The following is a 22,297-nucleotide window of genomic DNA, read 5'->3' on the forward strand; positions in this document are numbered from 1 at the left end:
GAGTTGTTGACGAGTGCTCTCAGAGAGCAGGAGTGCAAGCCGAGTAGAAAATCGTTCGGCTGTCTGTTGTGAGTGCAGCTTCTCGACGTCGAACCTTCCTTGTGTTTGTTTATGTGCGTTTTTGCTGCACAGAGGCGGGTGCAAATCTTGGCTGCAACAAGATATTGGTCCGAGTCGATGTTAGGACCTCGAAACGTACGCACGTCTAGAACACTGGAGACGTGTCTTCCGTCTTTCACAACATTATCGATCCGGTTGGAGCTTTTCGATCCCGAGACAGCCGCGGAGCTTAATGTATTTTCTTATGCTGGAATCTAGTACTACTAGATTGCCATATTTCTGGACCCGGACCCTGGATCAGTGTCAACCCACTTAGGGAAGTTTCCCGACCGTTGCGTCAAAGATACCTTCCTTGCCCGACCTGGCTTTGAAGTCGCCAGGCACGATTTTGCGCTCTAAGCGCTCATAGAAGCCATCTTTGATCACATCGTCCTTCTCTTCCGTCGGGGCGTGGGCGCAAATCAACGATATGTTGAAGAACTTCTCTTTGATGCGGATTGTGACTAGATGTTCATCCACCAAAGTGAATGATAGTATTCGCACCCCGAATTCCACACCAAACTTGGGCCCCTTTAAATGGTCACTGTAGTAAATGCCACAAGGATTTACCCGCCTCAGTCCTTGTCCCGTCCATCGCATTTCTTGGACGGCGGTAATGTCAGCCTTTATTTTCACGAGGACCTCAAACAGCTGGGCAGCTTGAGCCATATGTAAAAGAATCGTTTCTGGCCACTCCCAAGTGAATGGGGATCAGAGAACTTTCCTCAATTGACTGAACTTCTACACATGACTCCATCCACCATTGCGAAGGGGAAAACGATATGGTAAACGCAATTCCCAAAGAGTTTATCGCCTCACAGAGTGGCATTTTTGCGATGGCGAACACCTTTAATTGCGCAACGGCTTATAGAATAACCCCCTTACATTTATATTCGCTGATTTCCGAATAATAAAAAATATATAAGGTACTGTAAATAAAAATTTGACTCAGTAAACAATTGTGTAATAAGAAAAAGTCTTGTCTTCTTGGAAGGATTAATAAATAACTTATTTTGGAATTGAATCAATTTAAATTTAATCTCCCTTACGAAAACATTGAGTTTTTTTTTGCCAAAATGTATTTCCTTTATTATCTGCTTACATAACAATCATTTATATTCATATTCATGAGTTAAACTTAATACTATGAATGCTCCTAATTTAATTTCTTTTCCATATTTTTTCTCGATCTGGTTGATGTTACTTCCTAATTAGATTTTTAAATTAATTGGATTCAAAACTCTGTACAATTTTATGTTTATATATGTATATAAGTATTTTGAATTAATACATACGTTCTATAAATTTTTGTTTTATTTATTTTATTATTTTTCGACCATTCAAGATTTTTCTTTGTTTCATTGCTAAATTCACGTGTTATAGTTTCACAATTATGTTATGTATATTCATTATTTATTTATTTATTTATTTATATATATATATATATGTATATATATATTTTTTTTTTAATTTGGACTAATCGCGTAATATGCTACATCAACGATTAGTATATAGTCTTAAATGTTAATTGAAATTTCAGTGAATTATTATTTATTTTAATAATCATATTTCAGTATCTTAAGCAAATGAATTGAAGCAAGCTGTATGTTGAAAAGTTTTACAATTTATTATACATTTATTCATGCCGGTCTTTCATATAAATGTACTGATACATATATACTATAAAAGCATTTTAACACATGCATGTGTTGTATTACAGGTGTTTTTATTTCCACTCAAAATATTTTAATTTGTTTACAAAATTAAAGCCTATTTACTTTTAAAAAATTATAAGCATAAAGAAGTCACAATTTTAGATACCAATCCTTTTCACGGTATAATGTTGTCTAGCCATGTAAAGTAGAACATTCCATATGTAAAAATCAAATTCTCTAATTCTATAGATGATGTCTCGCACTATCTCCAGCGGAGACGGGAAGTGCTAGTGTTTGGAAAAAATCGGGATGGTTTTTTGTCGTTACAAGAACAAAAACAACAACCTCTAATACAAAAGATCGCATACATTTTTATAGTAATTTGTAATACAATATTTAATGTTTAAAAGTGAAGAGGGCTGGGACAGAGCGCGGTGAATGGGGAACTCTCCGCAGCTCCCCTTCCCCGTGGATCCGCCCCTGATAGTAAGTTATTAGTCACTAACATATCCATGTATAAATGTCTGTGATTATGTACATACGTATTCAATTTTGAGTATACCTGCGGAAAGCTGATATTTCCTTATTATAACTAAGAACTGGGTAAAGAAATAAAGCAAATGCCAATTCATAAATAAAAATATTGATAAACAATGTTCAAAACCGTTTCATTTTTTCTTTTGTTTATATTGTTGCATAACTCACATTACTGCTTGAAAATCAGGGGTGTTGTGGAATCTGATAGTTGTCGGAATCGAAAACCGGAATTGAAACCGATCAAAAAGAGCAATAGATGTCACGAATTTACATATTATTGGTTTGATATTCGAAACAGAATTTGTACCGGTTTTGGGTGTTTCGGAAACCAATTTTATCGGTTTTGTTGTCAGAAACAAATCAAGAAGATAGTCGCACACAGATTTCAAATGTAAGTTAAGAAATCAAGTTATTTTATTGTTGCGGAATTATTTATCTTAATTTCTATAGGAGAAAACATAATAAAAAACACGAAATGTCTTAATTATTGAGTTTTTGAAAAAAAAATGCGGATATTTAAGAGGGGAGCCTTTTTTAGAAGCTTAAAAAAGCGGGTTTTTGAGTTTTTTTTTTTTGGGAAGGAAAGAAATAAATGATTGCAGCGAAATTTCTGGAATTTATAGTTATATATTTAAACATCATCCGCAAATTTTTTTGATACGGAATCTTTTACATTTGCCTTTGAAAAGCAATTGTCAGATGCTTATCGCATGTGCATATGCCAGACGATTTCCATCGGAAACAAAAAATTCAAAGAGATTCATATTTTTTAATAACTTATGTTCAAGTTAAACTCTAAAAATATCAAAAAAAGGTGTAAAATTCTAAAATTTTTTAAATTTTGAAAGAGTGGTTTTTGTCTAAAAAAATTTTACTGTAAACATACATATGTTCAAATTTAACTTTTCTTGGTATATTTCAGTTTAAATAGAAGATAATTTAATGCCAAAGATAATAAACTTTGCCCCAAATCCATACGACGTTTAGTTTTTTTTATCCTTCCCCCCCAATTAAGAAAAAACGTAAAAATGAAAAACCTGCCCACGTTCTCATATATCTGCTAGACGCTCAGTCACTATTTCCCTTCTAGCTTCGACAATATTTCGAATTCCCATCTATAACTTTGGGATAGTATTCTTAGATAATTTTTAAAGAGATTTAAGCAAAGAAGAATTCAATTTTTTAAAGCTTTTAAAGCAGTCTCCCCCTTAAAGAAGATTTACAAAACGTAATAAACGTAATTTAACACCCAAATGCGTCTTTATTCATTCGATAAATGTTATCTCTAAAAATCTTCCTTTTATTCGAAACTTATTAAAAACTCTAATATAATAGGTTTGCTTTCAAATGTATTCATTTGAAAGTTTTGTTACATTAGTAAACAGCTGGTTCGAATATTGGTTTTGCGTATGTTCGAAAAGACGAAAATCCGATCAGATTCTGTGACACCATTTAAAATCAGAATAGGTTTGCAATTCTGACAGCTAAGCAATTCTGTCTTGGATTCCACAACACCCATGAATATAATGAAACTTTTGATTAAACAGTATTTTCTATTAACCCTTTGCATTCGGGAGCTTTTTCGCGAGGCGCACCAGCAACTCGCAGCGTTTGTAGCGTACTTGTATACCTTCTTACCTCCAACTTAAAATTATTACATACTTAACAAATAAAACTTGTATATTTTAATATTAAATGCATTTTTACATATTTAAGATGATAATGAGAGAAAGTTAACGAAAACAGTCTCGCGTATCGAGTTACCACAGCAAAGCAAGTGGTGAGCGATAGTCGAGTTGCGACAGCACACCCCATGGTGAATGAAAATCACCTCTCAAGTGCAAAGGCTTAAAATTTCATATGACCCTAAATTATTATAGATTACAATTGCAACGAAAAATTGAACGTTTTTATTAATTTTTGATGATCTTAAAACCCGAAAAATTAATTCTGATCACAGCATCGAAATATATTTACCTGAAATTGATAATTAACTGTGAATTACAAACTTCAAATATGTATCAAATAAATATGTTTCCTTTTTTTGTCTATTCTAAATTAAAATTATGGATTTGACTGTATAAAGCCAACAATAGGAATGTTTAATTTTTCAACTGCGCAGTGTTCTTGCTTTTCCGGTGTTTCTGTGTCATGGCTGTGATTGAACTTACCTATTTTAGGAGAAACTTCTAAATACTTTATTGGGTCAAACACTTAGGGAGAGTTTCGACATTCATTAAAATTGGCAAGTAATAGTATCTAGCTATACGGATTTCATATATAATTGCGTAAGTGTATGATCATGCAAGCTTCAACTTCTGTTGATCAGATCATAAAGCTTTTGATATTTCCTTCGTATTTTTGTATGATCGCCGCTCAACGGTCTTAAGTTAAGGGATTGTCTCAGTGTGGAATATTCGAAAAAAAAAAATTTTTTGTTGCATTATCGGATAGTTTACACTGTAATAAACATTCTCTCAAATTTTGAAATCGAAACTGAAATTATTACGGTCGCTTCAGCGTTTCTTGTAGAAATGGAACAGAATGGGGAACGGAGCGACCAATCTTTAACCGCGTTGTTCTCAAACTGGTGTTTTTCAAACCGGTTTCCACTCTCAAGGGAAGAGTTTTGAAGATATCTAGTTCCAATTATGAGGGAACATGTTTAATGTCATTCTCTATAGCGCTATGGAAACTTTTTTTCGAAATCTTCCTATCTTTTTCTACGAAAAATGGGCTAAATTCGATACCTTTTGTTCAAACCGCCACCATATCGTCAAATTTCAAAACAAAAAACAAGCTTCCATAGCGCGATAGCGACTTTCCTACAGATTCATAATCTTTTTGAAATTTTTTTATTAGATTAAAATTGCGGCCGCAATAGTGGGCATCGTACAGGTCCTTGTTTTTACGTGTCATTTCAATAATTTATTTAGCTATTATATACTCAATAAATAAACATAAAAACAATAATTTTGTATTCGTTTATAAAAAAAAAAAGACCGGACCGATTTCAACATTACAAACTAAAATCGCTAAAATCAGTGATTTTTCGGAGGGTCACACTGAGACCTCTTGATGAGAGATTACATTCTTAATACAAATTTTTTTATAATTTCTCATTAAGAAAAAGAACATACATACATATATGAGATATAATAATATACTGTATGGGTAAAAGAAAATAATAGGCATAAGGTTTCGAAAATTTGTTAAAAAAAAGTTTCAGTCTAACTCATATATAGGTATCTTATTTTAAATTTCTTAAACAACATTCATAATTATAAATATTTAAAAATATATATATACAATAGCTGCGGGTTTCGTGTTATATTTTCTCCTTATATAATTTTCATAAGTTTATATTATATTACAGAAAAGTTGTTTACTATTCCTAGTACAATTTTGCGTTCACATTTAAGTCAGGAACGAAATCAAAAGGGAACCTTGTATAGCTATTTTTAGCCCCGTTTGGGACTTTCCACCTTACATTTTTTAAAGTTTTTTTACTATTATTTTGCCTCAATACCTAAATTATTAAGCACCGTCTTCTCCAATTTCCTTACGTTTACTATTTTTAAGCTAAAACTTACACCATTCACTTATAAAGTATCGCTTATTGCCGCTTCTCACAGTAGCGTTGTTTTATCCTGCTCAACACAAGTCGTTCTAAATTTCTTAAGTTATTAAAACAAAAATGTTTTACTTTTCCATTTACTGTGTGCATATGGATGTGAACACATAATTTGATTGTAACCAGCAATGCTACATACAGTCATCGTCATAAGTCTTCTAAAAACTAATACAAAAATGTTTGTTTGAAAATATTTTTTAAATTAAATAATTTATTGAATTCAAATTTAATTTTTTCTTATACATGATTAACAGTAAAATGACGACGCCAAATTTGTCTGCATATGTTCGCCAAATAAACGAGATAACGACACTTTTATTTTTGAACATAACTATCGAAGCGATCAAAAGTCTACAAGCCCTCAGTACTTAAAGGTTATAGTACGCGTTAAAAACTTTTTGTTAATGTGTTTTTTAGCTGGTTCGACTAAAGAAACAATATTAATAAATTTTGGCAAAAAGCGAAATAAAACCGCGAAATTGGGCGTTTGATTGGAAGATCGCACTGTTCAGTCTAAACCGGGATAAAAAAAAAACTTCAAATCTACAAAAATTATCACGTCAAAACCTCGATAGCCGCCTACCGAAGCTCACTGCCCATGGGAGTCGCTCAATATTGCATGCGGTAAAGAAAAATACACAACTAGCAGCATCATCAATTGCACGTGTGTAGTGGGAAGATTTGCCAAATATTTCTGTAGTTATTGCGAGCAGAAATTTGAGAAGAGCATGTTTTCATTCAATGTGAAGAATGGAGATTGTGATGTCAGACAGTGGCATCGGCAACTTGCAGTTTTTGAAAGCAACGGTAAATAGGCGTATTTAATTGGGCATTTTAAAGCGATTAAGTGCCGAAATTTTGGGTTTGTAAAATCTAACATGATAATAATCTTAAGCACAAAGAGCATTGTGGGACTCTTTTTGAAACAAAAATACGAAAACACACAATATCAAGTAAACAGAAACACAAAAATGTCATAATTATAGAGTGGTCTGAAATGAAAACTCAGGAGACGTATATGCTTTTACGTTTAATTAAATACCTCTTGATACAGTTTCTAAATTGCATAATTTAAATATTAGACAGTAAAAACTTCATATGTAAAGTGCTTGTGCGTAGATTACTTTTTAAATTTCAGGAGTAAGGAAAAAAAGGACTATTAAAAACCGTATTCGGCGGTTGGTTCTCCTGATTTAGTGAGACAACTGGCAAAAAAAAAAATGGTTGTGTACTACTCAAAAGGGGGTTTTTAGTGATATGGTTGCGACAAGTTCTTCGTGCGAGAACTTTAGTTAGATTCTGCTCATTTTGAAAGACTTCTATAGGCCAAACAACACAAGATATTTTTGAGCGATGAGTTACGTGGAATTCTACGTAAAAAAAAATTGCTACAGTCAAATGTTCATGCAATATTGAATGTATGCTGATCATACTAATGCCTATATCTAAATCTCACGAAAGGTCACATGACGATCTTGCAATATCAGTTTGCTAACAGCATCAAAAGCTTCCGGAAGAACAACTGATTTTGGACGACCTTCCCGAAAATCCTCCTGAAGTGATCTACGACCTCTATTGAATTCACCAAACCACTGATATGAACCGGTCTTTGATGGAGTCGCATTATCAAAAATTGAATTTTGCTCACCTATGCACTTTTGATGAGCTAATCAACGTCGAAAATTTTAAAAATAATCGCGTGAAATAAAAGCACAGACTTTGAAGTCATCTTTAATAAGAATAATACAATTTCAATTTAATAAATTAGTTATTTAAAAACAAACTTTTTTGTATTAGCTGCTTGTAGACCTATGACGCTGACTGTATGTATTTATGCGCACAAATTGTGAGTAAGTTTAATATGCAAATATGATTATGTAAATATCTATTCTATATAGTACTTGTTATTAAAATAAAGACTATACTTATACTCGTAAAAATGTTTCAAACTTTGTCATAGACTGCCAACGACGCCAAAGAAAAACACCTGTGTCTGTTATATTATTCTCGATAACTCAGCTACCGTTGTCTATTAGCATTTTACATTACATTAGATATTTTAATTAAGATTTGGTCAATACAGAGTGAAGACAACGACAACTGCATGAATCGCCATTTTAACCATATCCTACTTACCCTCAACGAGGGTGCTTCACATAAAACTTAATACTGCCTTGATTTTTTCTTTCTAATTCCATCAATGAAAGCCAATTTACTAAGCCTAGTATGTACTACTGTTACCTACACGGTTAGTACGGGTTCTTATGTAAATAGATGATGCGTGTACGTAAAGTGTATATGTAACAAAAAATTTAAAATCGGATAAATATACGTATAAGTCTTAAGCTTATTCTTGATTATACACATTTCTCTTACCGTGCGATTCTGTAACTTGAAACAGTCTCAAGTCTCTAAATTTGAGATTTTAAGTTAGAGACAATTTTTGAGACTTGAGATGATATTGCTATTCTGTAAGTGACAGTCACAAAATCTATTACATTTCATTATTCAGAGATGTTTTTACACTTGAATGAAAATAAATATGTCGATAACAAATATTAAATTTCCTATAACATAGTCAAAAAACATAATCATCAATAAAAATAAAAATATATGTTGACTTTGTTTCATAATATTTACGAAATTTATGTAAAATTTATTTATTTTTCATCTTTTCGTGTTTGAGTTGCTTACAAAATATAAAGAAACGACAATCGATTAATATCTATGATAATCTCTATTCAGTATATTCAAAATGGCAGACAAGAATTCTTTTTAGTTTTGTGACCTGCTAACTACCTGGTCTCAATATTTTGAGACTAACGCTAGAGACTGTTTTGTGAATAGTAACTAGTCTCAAATTGAGACTTTGCCTCAAAATGTCTCAAATAGAGACTAGAGACTGGTTACAGAATCCCGCTATTAGTTTAAATAAAACAAATTATAGGTTTTCATCAGCTTTTGAATAATACAATATAATGAACAATAACAAACTAAGTCCTGAATTGAATCTTTTACCAAGAAGTTATAGCAAGCATTGTTAACGTTATTAATTCATATATAGTCTGATTTCCCCAAGATTTACGAGAGGTTTAATTGCTTTGTTTTGTGTACACTTGTGTCTAGTAGCGTGTTTTAATTTGGCCATTTTCTATTAGTCATTTCTCTTTCACTGTGTGCAGTTTTTTTATTACTTTAGGCGAATTGAATGTAAAAATTCTGCGTTTTCTCAAAACTATGTTTTTTTGTTTAGATTTCAATGAAGTTTGTACAGCTGTTGCCTAGTGCCTAGATTATCTATTAATAAAACTTTTTGTTTTTGTCCATTTTATTTTAGATGGATCTCCATGGGTTAGTGATGGTAATCCCAAGGAGTTTCAGTTGGAGCTGAATCAAAACGAAATATCTTTCAAGTCAAGTAGAAACCTTATTCAATGCTATTCTGTGTTAACCTTTCAAAAATAAAATAATTTACTGGCTAAAAAAAGTATTTAAATTTATATATTTTTAAGTGCGATCATCATTATTGTCAACAATGAAATATTTTGCGTTGTGTTCATTATTATTATTTTTTTTTTTACCATCTCGGCTCTAGCCATGAATTCGGCCCAAATTCTTGCCTGAGCTCCCCACAAAAATAATTCTGTAGAAAGTTATTTGGGATCGGAGTTCAATCAAAGTCATCGCCTGTTCAATACAATCAACAGTTTGATTAACAGTGTCACATGGCGCGTTCACTTATTGAAATATTTTTATGGACAGACATAATTAGCCAAATCCGATTTATTTGGTTTTAAAATAAAATTGGTGTCAAAGATTCAAGTAAAACCATTATGAAGTAAAATAAATACACGTCTCAGTATGGAAAAATTCGGAGAGATTCGCGCCTGTCCAATTAGGTCCATCTTATGTGAGATCAATTATAGTTCAAAACTTTATTAAGGGACAATACCGGTGTAACGCATGAAAAATTAGACGATTTTCGTGTATTTTAAAGAAAAATACATCGATTGTTTCGAACTTCTTTGTACGTAATAAGGTAAGGTCTTCGGAGGTGCAAAAAACAAGTGCCCAACTGCTGACATGATTCCGGCCGAATGAGTAGCTGAAACAAAGAGGTTCAAAAGGTTTGTTAAACTTAAACATATTTCCTATACAATGACCTACGGATCTTTGAAAAATATCAAAAATTAACAAAATGGAGTAATTTTGAAAAAAAAAATCGTTCTTAGGCTGAAAAATTATCGTTTTTTAATGCCAAATTGACAATTTTCAACCAATCAAAAAGATCATAGGTCATTGTATAGCAAATATATTCAACAATACTCAGTTTTAATTTGAAGTTGATTGGTCAATTTCTCGTTGAGCTATGATGTCAGCAATTTTGAAAAATGTCGTTTTGAGAAAAACGCGTTTGAAGTTTCACTTATATATTTTTGTGCCTGCCAGCGGTCGCTCTTTAGAAGGTATAGATAAATTCATGAGAAACTCTTTTCCGGTTCTCTCGCTTGTCAGCCGGCAGCTTGTCTGAGCTGGCAACAAAACACAATCAGGGTATAGTCTATCAGCAGTTAGTGAAAAAGGCGGGATGCCAGAAGAATAGCGCTAAAACGAACGGCCAAAAATAGTGCGTTATTGAAATTCTGCAGAATTAGAAGTCAGTTGTTTATAAAATTCTTTATATATATGGGTGATATAGGCCTACTGGGGAACCCGCTTTTTGCATACCTCAGTGGTAGAGTGAAAATTGTACAATACTCAAAAGTTATATAAAATGCCCAATCTCACATTTTTCAGCAGTGGCATCATCGGCACATGTATTAAAAAATGGGAGTTTGACAGCTTTCTCTCGTATCAATTTATCTATGATCCAAAAACTATCCAAGATACGACCTTGCCGATTCGACAGAATATTTTTGAACATATAAACTGTCGAAAAAGAAAAAAAAATCTTTTTTTGAAACTGTCACACTGGTATAGCCCCTTAAGCAAATTTTTTTAAAATCAAGTCAAAAATATATGACACAATTTTTAAAGCTAAAAGACATTGCTCTTTAAATAATGTATTTCAGCCCTCAAAAATTTAGGAGCAATAATAACTAACAATGGAATAACGATTTTATATGAATTTTTCCTTAGAAGACAATTCTAGCGTATTTATACCAGTTGAGTAGTTACAACTTCACTGTTTATTCAATCTGAAAAATCGCCGATAATAAACTGATAGAACATAAACGAATATTTGCGTTATTGTTAATATCTTTAAGAGTATATTATTTTCTTTATGTTAGCGTTATTTTATATTATTTTATTATATTGCATTATATATAATATATATATTACTGCGATTATATAGGATGAAGTCCCTCTTATATGTACATATGTATAAAACAAAGTCTCACAAGGTGGTATTTAAATTTTACATGTTACGAACAATCCAGCTTGTAATATTTTTTAAGTAGATTTTCTGAAGACATACTACTAGTATAGCCCATCAATTAAATCTGGTTAAGTCAACATACAAACTAAGCATTTATTAGATTAGATATATATGTCTAGTGGTCCTAATTAATAAAATGTCTTCTATTATGTTGCTGCCATTTTAAGTAATTATACAATGGAAAGAAAAATGATCTACAAGAATGATGTCATACATAAATAGTAATAGTTAATGGCATAGATATACATACGTACATATATATACAGTCTTGTACAAAATAATATGGGGTTTCTTTTTTTCTGTTTACTTTTCTATATGTGACCTGATCTACGGAAAGGGGGCTTAGGTGTCAAAAAATCAATTTTCACTGACAATTTTCACAAACTGACGAAACGAGTTGTTTCCCAGAAAACTAGTTTTCGCACGTTAGCTCCCTTTTCGTAGACCAGGTCACATATTATAAATGTTTGTTCTTTTATTAGAATAAACTAAATGCGCCCTTTAGTTGATAGTAGATTATACACATACTGTGTATGACGTAAAAAGTTGCGTTTTTACGCTAATATAGCATTTATTAATGTTCATAGTAAATGTTACCAAACTCATGCTGAAAGTGGTGATAAACATAAGTCATATGCAGATCAAGTTTACAAGAACATAAAGAAAATTGCTCCAATTCAATCCTGATCAAATTTGATCAGACGGTACAACAATTTCAGGCCAGGCACAAATAAGCTTGGAGATTCGCAATGTTTGCTGAAAGGGAAGTGTATACGTTCTAACCAATACAAAAGAGCATATTTTCGCATGGTAAAAGTCGGTAGACAAATTAACGTATTTTTTTTTTTTTTTGAGATCAATCTTAACAAAAATATGTCCTTTCATTTCGAGATCAATCTTTACAGGAACATAAAAAGATTGTAGCATTCAATTAGCTGACTGTCGACGGATAGGAGCAATTTTCATAGTGACTTTTTTCTTGTGATTTTCTGGCATTCTCATTTGTGCGGTCATTTGTTTACTCTGTCGAGTTAGCACCGCTATTGCCTGTAGCGTGTGCAATCGGCGGAGGCACACGATAGTAGTGTTGTTGCTCGAGTTAGTGACCGCGAATGTTTTCTGGGCGAGTAAACCTTTTTCAGTAGTAGACGATTCCACGTCGGGTGGAGAAGAGAAAGGGGCGGGTACTCCTGCCGTTAAGGTCCCCTCCGCGTGGTAGCGCAAACGGGCTGATGGAGCTTGCCTCGCAATTTGAAGCACTCCTAATGGCGGTTATTACCGAGAATTCCCACATTCGCGGACAAGTCGACGCTCTTAGAGAATGTTTGGGGAGATATTCCTCGCCACCGGAAAGGTCAATGCCGGCCTCATCGGTACCGACGGCTACGCCCCAGCCTTTGTGCGGATTGTCTGATCTCCGCTGTCCTGGAGGCAAGAAGGTGCTACATCAAGTGGTTCTCATTCCGGGTGCCACCGGATAGCTGCGTCGTTGGCTGCTTCCGGTGTATGGGATTCGACCACAGAGTGGCTGAGTGTTGGACCAAATCTAAAGGGAGGGATTATTCATTTAAACTGCCAGGGTTCTTATACCGTACTGTGTGAGTTGGCGAGTTGTATGACTGAGAGTGGGTGTAAACTTGCCTTGCTACAGGTGTGGTTCGGGGTTTTTCTGGGAGTTTTAAGAACTTCACTGACCTTGAGGATAATGCTGCAATTGTTGTGAATAATTCATGCTACGATTGTGTAGTTATGGATTTTTCACAGCTAGGTATTTGTATTGCTACAGAGGGGTGTTCAATAGAATGGTTGTTGCTAGTTTATACTGCAAATTTAACGAGCCCCTAGAGCCCTACCCGGCACACGTGGATAAGCTGCTACTTCTTGTAGATGGTAGTCCATTTATACTGGGGTTGGATGCGAATACCTCGTCCTCGGTTTAGTTTAGTAAGGTATCCAGGCATACGTCTGGATATCAGAGCCACAGTCGAGGCGAGGCATTAAGTGAATGAGTGGTGGCTAATAGCCTCCACATTTTGAATGAGCCGAGCGAGTGGTATGCGTTTGATGGGTCTGGGGTGTGAGTGATATTAACGTGACGTTTATCAATCAGTCAACAAGTAGGGCATTTGATGTTAGGTGGGAGATTAAGGGAGGGAGGGGATTGAATGGTCATAATTTCATTCAAATTATGGATTTTGATGAGTTGGGGGTGGGCTAATCTTGAAGGCGAGAACTATCAGGCGATTGAGGCGTAAGTTTCAACGCGCCCGATGGTCAAATTCTGATAGGCTGTACCAGCTTAGGTATGTATTTAGTTGTGTGAGGATGGAATACAAAGATATGGTACTTAGAGTTAAGGAAGGGGATTGGACGAGTTTTGTTGATGTGAATATAAACGATCCCTGGGGTCAAGTCTATAGGATCTGTCGAAGTCGTACGAGTCAGTGGAGAGAGTGTGTGGGGGTTCCATAAGGCGCGTTCTTTCCCTGTCCCTTCGTTAAATGATGGAGAGTTGGGGTACGTCTTTGGTCTGGTTAGGTCTAAACGGTCCTCAGGTTTTGATGGTTTGAACGATAAGTTGTGCAAAAACTTGTGGAAGTTCATTCCGGAATACATGGAGGCTACTTATGATAATAAGTGCGTTTGGGAGGGATAATTTCCATGTGAGTGAAAAAAAGCTAGAGTTGTTCCTCTCCTGATGTTCCCTGAGGTCCCCTGATAAGATCAGGAGCGATCTTCGTGCTTATCGCGCATGTTTTCTTCCAGTACTTGGAAAAGTTCTGGAAAGAGTAATGGTGGAACGGCTTCAGGAGCTAAAGAGGGTATGTGGTCGGATAGGCAGCTTGGGTTTAGGGAAGGACGCAGTGTAGAGGATGATTGGTTTTACGTTTAGAATGTTGTAAGTGAGAGCGTCAGCAATTATGTCCTTGGCATATTTGTTGACTTCGAGACGGCGTTTGATTACCTAAGCAGGGATCGAGTGATACAACCACTGGAGGAGCTTGGGTGTTTAGAAATCGCTCTTTGGCGGAACTACTTTTGAACAGTTTTTAGAAATTATAAATACTTGGGGGTTTAGGTGTGAGGGTGGACATATCGATGGAAAAAAACTGGGACAATGCTGCTTAAGGCCAGATTGTCGCCGGTTCGTCCACCGATTGTCGGCAAATCAAATATCTAGGGCTGACCATGAGTTAAAGAATGTGCTTTACACCACACTTGCTGAGAATGAAAGAGGGCATGCAGGCGGTCATAGGTAAAATAGGACGCATTTAATGCTGTTCGATATATGGGCTTCTATGTAGCTTGTGTCATTTAAGGAACTGCAATATTGTGAAAAATCGTTTCGATGCAACGTTGTACGGTCTTAAGGGGTTATATCCACTTGTAATTTTCAAAAAATTTCATTTCATTTCATTTTCATTTTTTGAATGTACATATATTCAAGAATATTCTCTGAAAATTTCAAATTATTCGACAATTAGTGTCGGAGATATAAGCGTATTACTAAGAACGTTCCCGAGCGTTCGAAAGTAGGCGGAGCACGAGCCGGAATAGCAGTTGTTTCTGGTAGCTTTTATTCTTTTGTCCTTGACTTACATTATGTTTGGGACCCTAAGATCATAATACAAAAGTCTAGTTTATACCTGAAACCTATGTTGAGGAATTTTAAGTTAAAAATATGTGAATTCATCAGTTAGAAGTGAACTTCCACGTAGACAAGTCGTGTTTGTTCTCAGTTTGTGTATTTCTCAGTGTGTATAGTTTCATTAATTAAAAGTAAAAAATGCCTCGTAAAATTAGCAGAGAAACTCGTAGAACTTCCAATAAACAGTTGTCTCGAAGAAATAAACGGAAGAGCATTTTTAATCCGAAAACCGCGGAATATGATGAGAGCAGTTTCAGCGCCTCTGCAAAAAAATTTAAAGCGCAAGAGGAAATATTTGTAACTCGCGATACGTCAGTTGAATATAGAATTTTAAATTTTGTAACTGTGTTTACGGCTATTAGCGAGTATGTATTGTGTAAAACTTGTCATGAGCCAGTAAAATTTGAAACAGCATCAGAGCGTGGACTTGGTTTTAAAATTGTTATCTTATGTGATAAATGTAATCCTCGTAGTGTAAACTCTTGTAACTTTATCAAACACTCGTATGAAATAAATCGACGATTTATATTTGTGATGAGAACCTTTGGGTTAGGTTTGAAAGGTGCTACTCAATTTTGTGGGCTAATGGACATGCCAGCTTTTTTGCTCCAAACTTCATATGATATGATCGTTAAAAATATCCACGAATGTGTGTCAGTAGTCACAGATCAACTTTTAAAAAAAGCTTGTGTTGAGGAAATGAATGCTACGTCTGAACATCAGGGTGATGAACATAAGAGTGATTTAACAGTCTCGGGAGATGGAACTTGGAAAAAAAGGGGATTTACTTCTCTATTTGGAGTTACATCTCTAATTGGCTACTACAGTGGAAAAATAATTGATCTTTTAGTTAAAAGCTCTTACTGTAAGCAATGCGAGCCTTGGAAATCTCACAAGAATACTGCTGAATATCAGGAATGGTGGATAGAGCACAAAGACGTATGCTCAGCTAACCACGATGGGTCATCAAGAAAAATGGAAGTTGATGCTGTTATAACCATGTTCAAACGTTCATTGGAAAAGTATTAAGTTCGTTTTAGAAACTACGTCGGTGATGGTGACTCCAAAACTTATTCGGGGATTTTGAAGGCTGCTCCTTATGGTGAGACAGAAGTAACGAAGAAAGAATGTATTGGGCATGTTCAAAAAAGAATGGGCAAACGGCTAAGAGACATAGTAAATAATACAGTACAAGAAATAGAAGATAAGAATGGAAAAAAAAAAAAAAGTTACTTGGTGGCAAAGGTAAATTGACTGGGAAACTTATTGATAAATTAACTGTTTACTATGGTTTAGCGATTAGGAGACACTGTGATTCTGTTGAAAGTATGTATAAAGCCATTTGGGCATCTTATTTTCATAACTGCTCTACAGATAAAAACCCTCAGCATGATAATTGCCCTATAGGAGAAAACTCGTGGTGTTCGTGGCAAAAAGCGCGAGCCTTGGGAACTTTGCCCAGCTATAAACATGATTATGAGGCCTTACCAACTGATGTTGCAACAGCTATTTTTCCAATTTACGAAGATCTGAGTAACGAAACATTATTGGAACGATGCGTTGGTGGTTTTACCCAGAACAATAATGAAAGTTATAATCAGCTGATATGGAAAATAACTCAAAAAATTATTCCAGCTGGCTCTAAAATTGTAGAAATAGCTGCTAACATTGCAGCCGGGGTCTTTAATGAAGGTAAAACATCTCTTCTCTATTATATGAATGCTATGGGATTATCACTTGGACCCAATGCTCATTCCTACGTGAGTAAAGAGGACGCAGAGCGCATCTCAATTTCGGACGCAAGAGCGCAAGGATCGACGCGCGAGGGGAGGATGGCTCGTAGACAACAACAGTTAAACGTTTTGGAGGCAAACGACGAAGCAGAGGGTTCCTCTTATGGTGCTGGAATAGATGACACGATGTAAGTTGAAAAAAAAAATTTTTCATTTAGTGTAAATCGTTCCCGAAACTTTAAACGCGTTTATCTCAAAACCGTGTTTTCAGAGTCGGTGAGCAAAATTTCTCCGAAACCGCTAAACCGATCGGTTTGAAATTTTCACACGACTTACTCAGATATATTTTTCAGGTAATGATCGAAGGAATAAGAATTTGGACAATAATTTCGATTTTTTAAGCCACTTTGAAGTGAAAAATTTTCATGAAAAACTGAATTTTTTTTTGAACCGTCGCCATTTTGTCAAAAATCAAAATTTTGACTAGACCTTCGATCATTACCTGTATTTATTTATCACAAAACTAAATATTTTTGGTTTTTGGTTTTCAGATAATTTGGACCAGAGATATCTTGCTCACCGCCAAGCACCTTTTTTTGGACGTCTCTCCGCAGATCATCTACAGGATCTAGGAAATCCAATATTTTTTTAAATAAACCGCTGATTTGTAAAGTACATTAAATTCTGTTTAAGTACATTTTTTTCATTAATGTATAAAATAAAATGCCTCTTTGGAAAAAATTCACAAAAAAACGCGTTTTTTCTGCCTCGCAAGTGGATATAACCCCTTAGTACTGGGTTCATGTGATTGCGAATTGCCCGATGTACTCGGACGCAAGGTATCTTCAGGGTATGGGGATCAGCTGGACTAATGGACATTTAGATGTTAGCGGTGTAATCTCCACTAGTTGGAATGCCGAACTGTTCGGGCAGGTATTCCCATGAATTTTTTAGGCCGCGAAGGCGTTTAACTTGGGTTATCTTCTTGTGTGAATGGGGTATGCGTGTGAAGTCCAACCCCTGGTCACAAGTCCTGAGCAGTAAGGAGGCTCAACTGGTAGTACTTTCGACTCCGAGATCTAACCGGAGACTTACTTCAGGCACCCCCGGAAACAAGAGCTCTTGGAGTTCGCTCTAATCTACTCATGTGGGCTGGCCCCTCGGGAAGTATCGTGGTGGTTGTGGTTAAAACTCGAATGAGGGAAGAACTGACACTTTAGTCAGTTAAATGTGGAGTTGCATTGCAACCGGGCGCCGAACCCAAAATACGACAGAGGATTTAGATGGGTTTCGGGCACTATCAAGGTGGTTAGTGTGTCCATTCCACACTGCTAATTTGTACTGAAAAGTGCGTGTCATTTACACGGCGTTGATCAACGCATTGATTTGATATACTGTGGCTTTAAGCGCCGTGTGGGTAAACGTTAAACACACCGGACGTTGTATGAATTCAATCCTGATCAAATTTGATCATATGGTAAAACAATTGTAGCCTTGCTCCGAACGATTGTGGGTATAAATAAGCTTGGAGATTCGCAATTGCTTGATGAAAGGGGATCAAGTGGTAGTATATACAGTGGCTCAAACGCATAATTGGACACTAACTATAAGACTATTCAAATGCCGATATTTCTTTTCAATGAGAAAATTTCCAAAAAGTTTTGATGCAGAATTGTAGACTATGAAAAGACCTTTTAAATATGTATAATACTTATGATCTTTTACTAAAAAACTGTTTTTCAAATTAAAAAAGAAACCAAAGCCAATAAAATTCCCGTCAAACGTACAATTGGACGAATAGTGCAGATGCCGAGTTATTGTTGGAAACGGTTTTTCGGATCCGTTATTTTTTCAGCTGAGTGAATTCATGTTAATTCCAAGGCAAATGATAAATCAGTATGCAAGTGTAGTGTTCAAAGTTCAGATAAATATTGAAATGGAACAACCAAAACAGCAAACGACTTTAGAAACGCGGCATTTAATTATAAAATTATATGGAGAGGGTAAATCCGTGCGTAAAATCGCCGAAATTGTTGACCCATGCCCGTCCACATTTCATGCTATTATTCACCGGTATGTTAAAAATTTTCAAGTAGAAAATAAAAGTCGTATTGGCCAAGGAAAGAAATTAAATGACTATGATGAGCGTTGAATTTTGAGAGAAATAAAAACAAAACCATTTACAACGGTGAATGAATTAAAAAATATGGTCAACAAGAATTTAAAAAAAGAGGTTTTTGTCGAGACCATTCGCAACCTGTTAATGAAGAATAATTTCAATGGGCGAATAGCCAGAAAAAAACCGTATATCAGTAAAAAGAATAAAATTGCACGGGTGAAATTTGGTAAAGAGTATTTGTTGAAAAAGTCTCACTTTTGGAACAAGGTAATTTTGAAAAAACTTGATTATTTTTTATCTTATCACTTATTTCATAGGTATTGTTTACTGATGAGAGTAAATTTAACCTACATGGATCAGGTCTACATATGTACGTACATCTTGTTTGGCGAAAGTCAAAAACTGAGTTTTTGCCTAATAATACTCGGGCTACGGTTAAGTATGGGGGAGGTTCGTTAATGGTGTGGGGATGTGTTTCTAGTGCAGAAGTAGGGAACATTCATTTTATAGAGGGTAAAATGAATCGATTCCAATATTTGGACATTTTGAATCAAAATGTGAAGTAAAGTGCGGATAAATTGAAGATATTGGACAAATTTGCTTTCTATCAGGACAACGATCCAAAGCATACTTCACACGTAGCGAAAATGTGGCTCATTCACAATTGTCCATCACTGTTACAAACACCTGCACTGTCGCCAGATCTTAACATTATAGAGCATGTTAGGGAAGAACTTGCCCGTAAGCTCTATCAATCCACTTTCAACACAATAGAGCAGTTGAAGCAGGGAATCAAACGTGAGTGGAACATCAAAACTCCAGAATTTTGCTCGAATCTCGTGCAGTCTATGCCCCGACGTTTAGAAACAGTAATAAAAGCAAAAAGTTTCGCGTCCAAGTATTAAAACTTTTATATTATATATGAATGTCCAATTATACGTTTGTCAAGAATTTTGTTGATTTTAGTTTTTTTTTTTAATTAGAAAAAAGTTTTTTAGTAAAAGATCATAAGTATTATACATTTTTAAAAGGTATTTTCATAATCTACAATTCTGCATCAAAACTTTTTGGAAATCTTCTCATTGAGGAGAAATGTCGGCATTTGAATAATCTTATACTTAGTGTCCAATTATACGTTTGAGCCACTGACGTTGTAACAATACAAAAAAATTCGAAGAAAGAAATGTAAACATACAAACGAATTTAAAGCAATGCATCTGAATTAACCTTGCAATCGACTTCTTTAATCAAAAGATTGACCGTTTAAAAAATGAATCATATATCTAGTGTAAAGGCTAGCACACTAACGGTCGTTTTCTCAATGTCTTCCAGCAACCATCTGTGGTCTTCTCATATGCGTCCATTATTTCCATTAAATGGAAAATATTTAAAGCAAGACGACTGTTGCAAGCGACATCATAATGTTTTCTTGTAATAAATATCAAACGATGACAATTTTTTTTGTTACTAAAAAACATTTGTTTTTTAAGATCTCCAACTAGATTAAATATAATTCAGTCACTTCAAAGTTTTGGTCGGAACATGGTATAAGGCTTTGCCAGTTCGTGGCTATGATAACGAAACTGCATATACAGTTGCCACCACAAAAATCTGGTGGTGGTGGGCCTTTATGAAACAGGTATAGACTTAAAAATTTGTATGACAGCTGCAGTTTATGACCTTACCTGAGAGAAGACAATGCCTTTCATTAAGAATCGAAGTAATATATATTATTACACACAGAAATGTTAATTAACCTATTCAAAATTTAAAGACTTTTTAGGACAGAAGAAGGGTCACTACTACTTTTTTTATATTAGGGAAAGCTGTTGACATCAGTCGTTTCGATTTCTAGCTAATGCTAGATTTCTCATCACTAAGTTTATTTAGGCTAAATTGTCTTACAATTTTCTCTTTTCAATCGTGTTGAAAATCATAGCGGTCTAAGCTTTTTTTTGGACAATAGAAGATCTTTGCATTTTGTTAATAAAATCCCACACCATTTCTGTTTCCTTAGCTGATCTGAATTAGCGAACTTCATTGCCCTACAAAGTTAGGTTTTGCGGCCATATTAAGTATATATCATCAGAAATCTCTACAAATCATTTAACAAAATATTTAAGGAAATTTTTTTTGGTAAACCAAGAAAAAAACAGACCTTTTTATAATAGCAGTAATATATGTACAAGCGGTGAAGCTAGAGTAGAGATAGGTGCAAATGTATATACAACGCAATTACCATGTATCCACAATATTAGAACATTTAACCCATACATTATATTTAATTTTTTATACCTCATTATACCTGTTTAACGCTGAAGCTAGTTAATTCTAAATATTAGCTTTAATTTAAGGTTATGGTACGTTATTAAAAGACACCTCTCTTGAAATGTTCACCGAAATTTTTTCACTTTTACACTAACGCTAAATATTTGACTGTGGGAGTTTTTGATCAGTGACAGACTGAGATTTTGTTGCATGCCGGTATTTAATGCAATTTGGTCTGCTCGTCGCCTGACTATAAGAAAATATTTAGAACTAAACGCAGAAATAGTCACAGGAGTAAACGAGTTAGGAGATGTACATATGTCATCCAATAAAAAAATAAAACCTGCCGAATAACATCTTAAGGGTTTAACAGACCCAGCCAAATACATAAACAAAAATTTTCGATTTACTTTTGGATTAAATATGGCGAGTGTAAAATGAGACGCGATTACAAATTTAACAGCTGAACATGACTTTGATCCACATGTTGCTGAATAAAATTTTAATTGAGGTGTTTTATCCTTCATGGTGGTGTTTTGTATATCAAATTGTAACCCATATATAGTTGCAGCAACTATTACATTAATAGAGATAATTAAGACGTAGTAATTAAATACTAAATACTTAAGTTTTACAAAGCACTGCAGGTAAAGTTGTAACACTTTAGTTATAATTTGAATATACTCGCTCTGTAGTTGTGCTGCCGTCCGTGATCTTTCTCCGTACTCACAATTGCTGGAAAATCTCGATAGAAACAATATACCTTCTGTGGTTTTACTTCGTTTCAATAACCATTTGTATATGTTGAAGACAAGCCAACTTGTTGCTGTACTAATGGTAGTCCAAAAAGACCATGGTTTCATTGACGCTGCCCCGCTATTATAGGTCAACTCCTCATTTTTCACTACTTCATTTGGATGCTTCTCATAATGATCGTCTAAAAAATAGAAAAATATTGAAGATTAATTATTTAATCGCTGTTAATGTGCATAATGCTAAAACTACTACTGGTAGTGGCTGAATCCATTTATTTCATTTATAGATATAAGAATTAATTCCATGGTCAGAAGAAATAATAGCTAAAATCGGAATAAAATCAATTACAATAATAACAAAATTACAATAAAAGTGTTATGAAAATGTGAAAATATGGAAAAATCAAT

At 34.6% G+C, this 22,297-nt stretch overlaps 2 protein-coding genes and 1 long non-coding RNA gene across 9 annotated transcripts in view; 2 read left to right on the forward strand and 1 right to left on the reverse strand.

Moving 5' to 3' along the window:
• LOC125779611 (uncharacterized) overlaps positions 1–22,297 on the forward strand; it is a 49,728-nt gene that overhangs the window by 5,880 nt on the left and 21,551 nt on the right. The window lies entirely within an intron of this gene.
• The window catches only part of LOC105227075 (uncharacterized), a 142,309-nt gene continuing 121,167 nt past the window's right edge, over positions 1,156–22,297 (reverse strand). For all 7 annotated transcript variants that reach the window (XM_049460261.1, XM_049460256.1, XM_049460259.1 and 4 more), the window contains one exon: positions 1,156–22,071. In XM_049460261.1, the coding sequence (XP_049316218.1) occupies positions 21,260–22,071 (812 nt within the window). In that variant the 3' untranslated portion in view covers positions 1,156–21,259. The remainder of the gene's footprint in view (positions 22,072–22,297) is intronic.
• On the forward strand, positions 16,343–17,426 carry LOC125779495 (uncharacterized). The gene is made up of 2 exons (XM_049460854.1): positions 16,343–16,935; positions 17,299–17,426. Exons 1-2 carry the CDS (start codon positions 16,343–16,345, stop codon positions 17,300–17,302), a joined length of 597 nt encoding a protein of 198 aa, XP_049316811.1. The 3' UTR covers positions 17,303–17,426.

Source organism: Bactrocera dorsalis, chromosome 6 (assembly GCF_023373825.1).
Source record: "Bactrocera dorsalis isolate Fly_Bdor chromosome 6, ASM2337382v1, whole genome shotgun sequence".
Classification (NCBI taxonomy): Eukaryota; Metazoa; Arthropoda; class Insecta; order Diptera; family Tephritidae; genus Bactrocera; species Bactrocera dorsalis.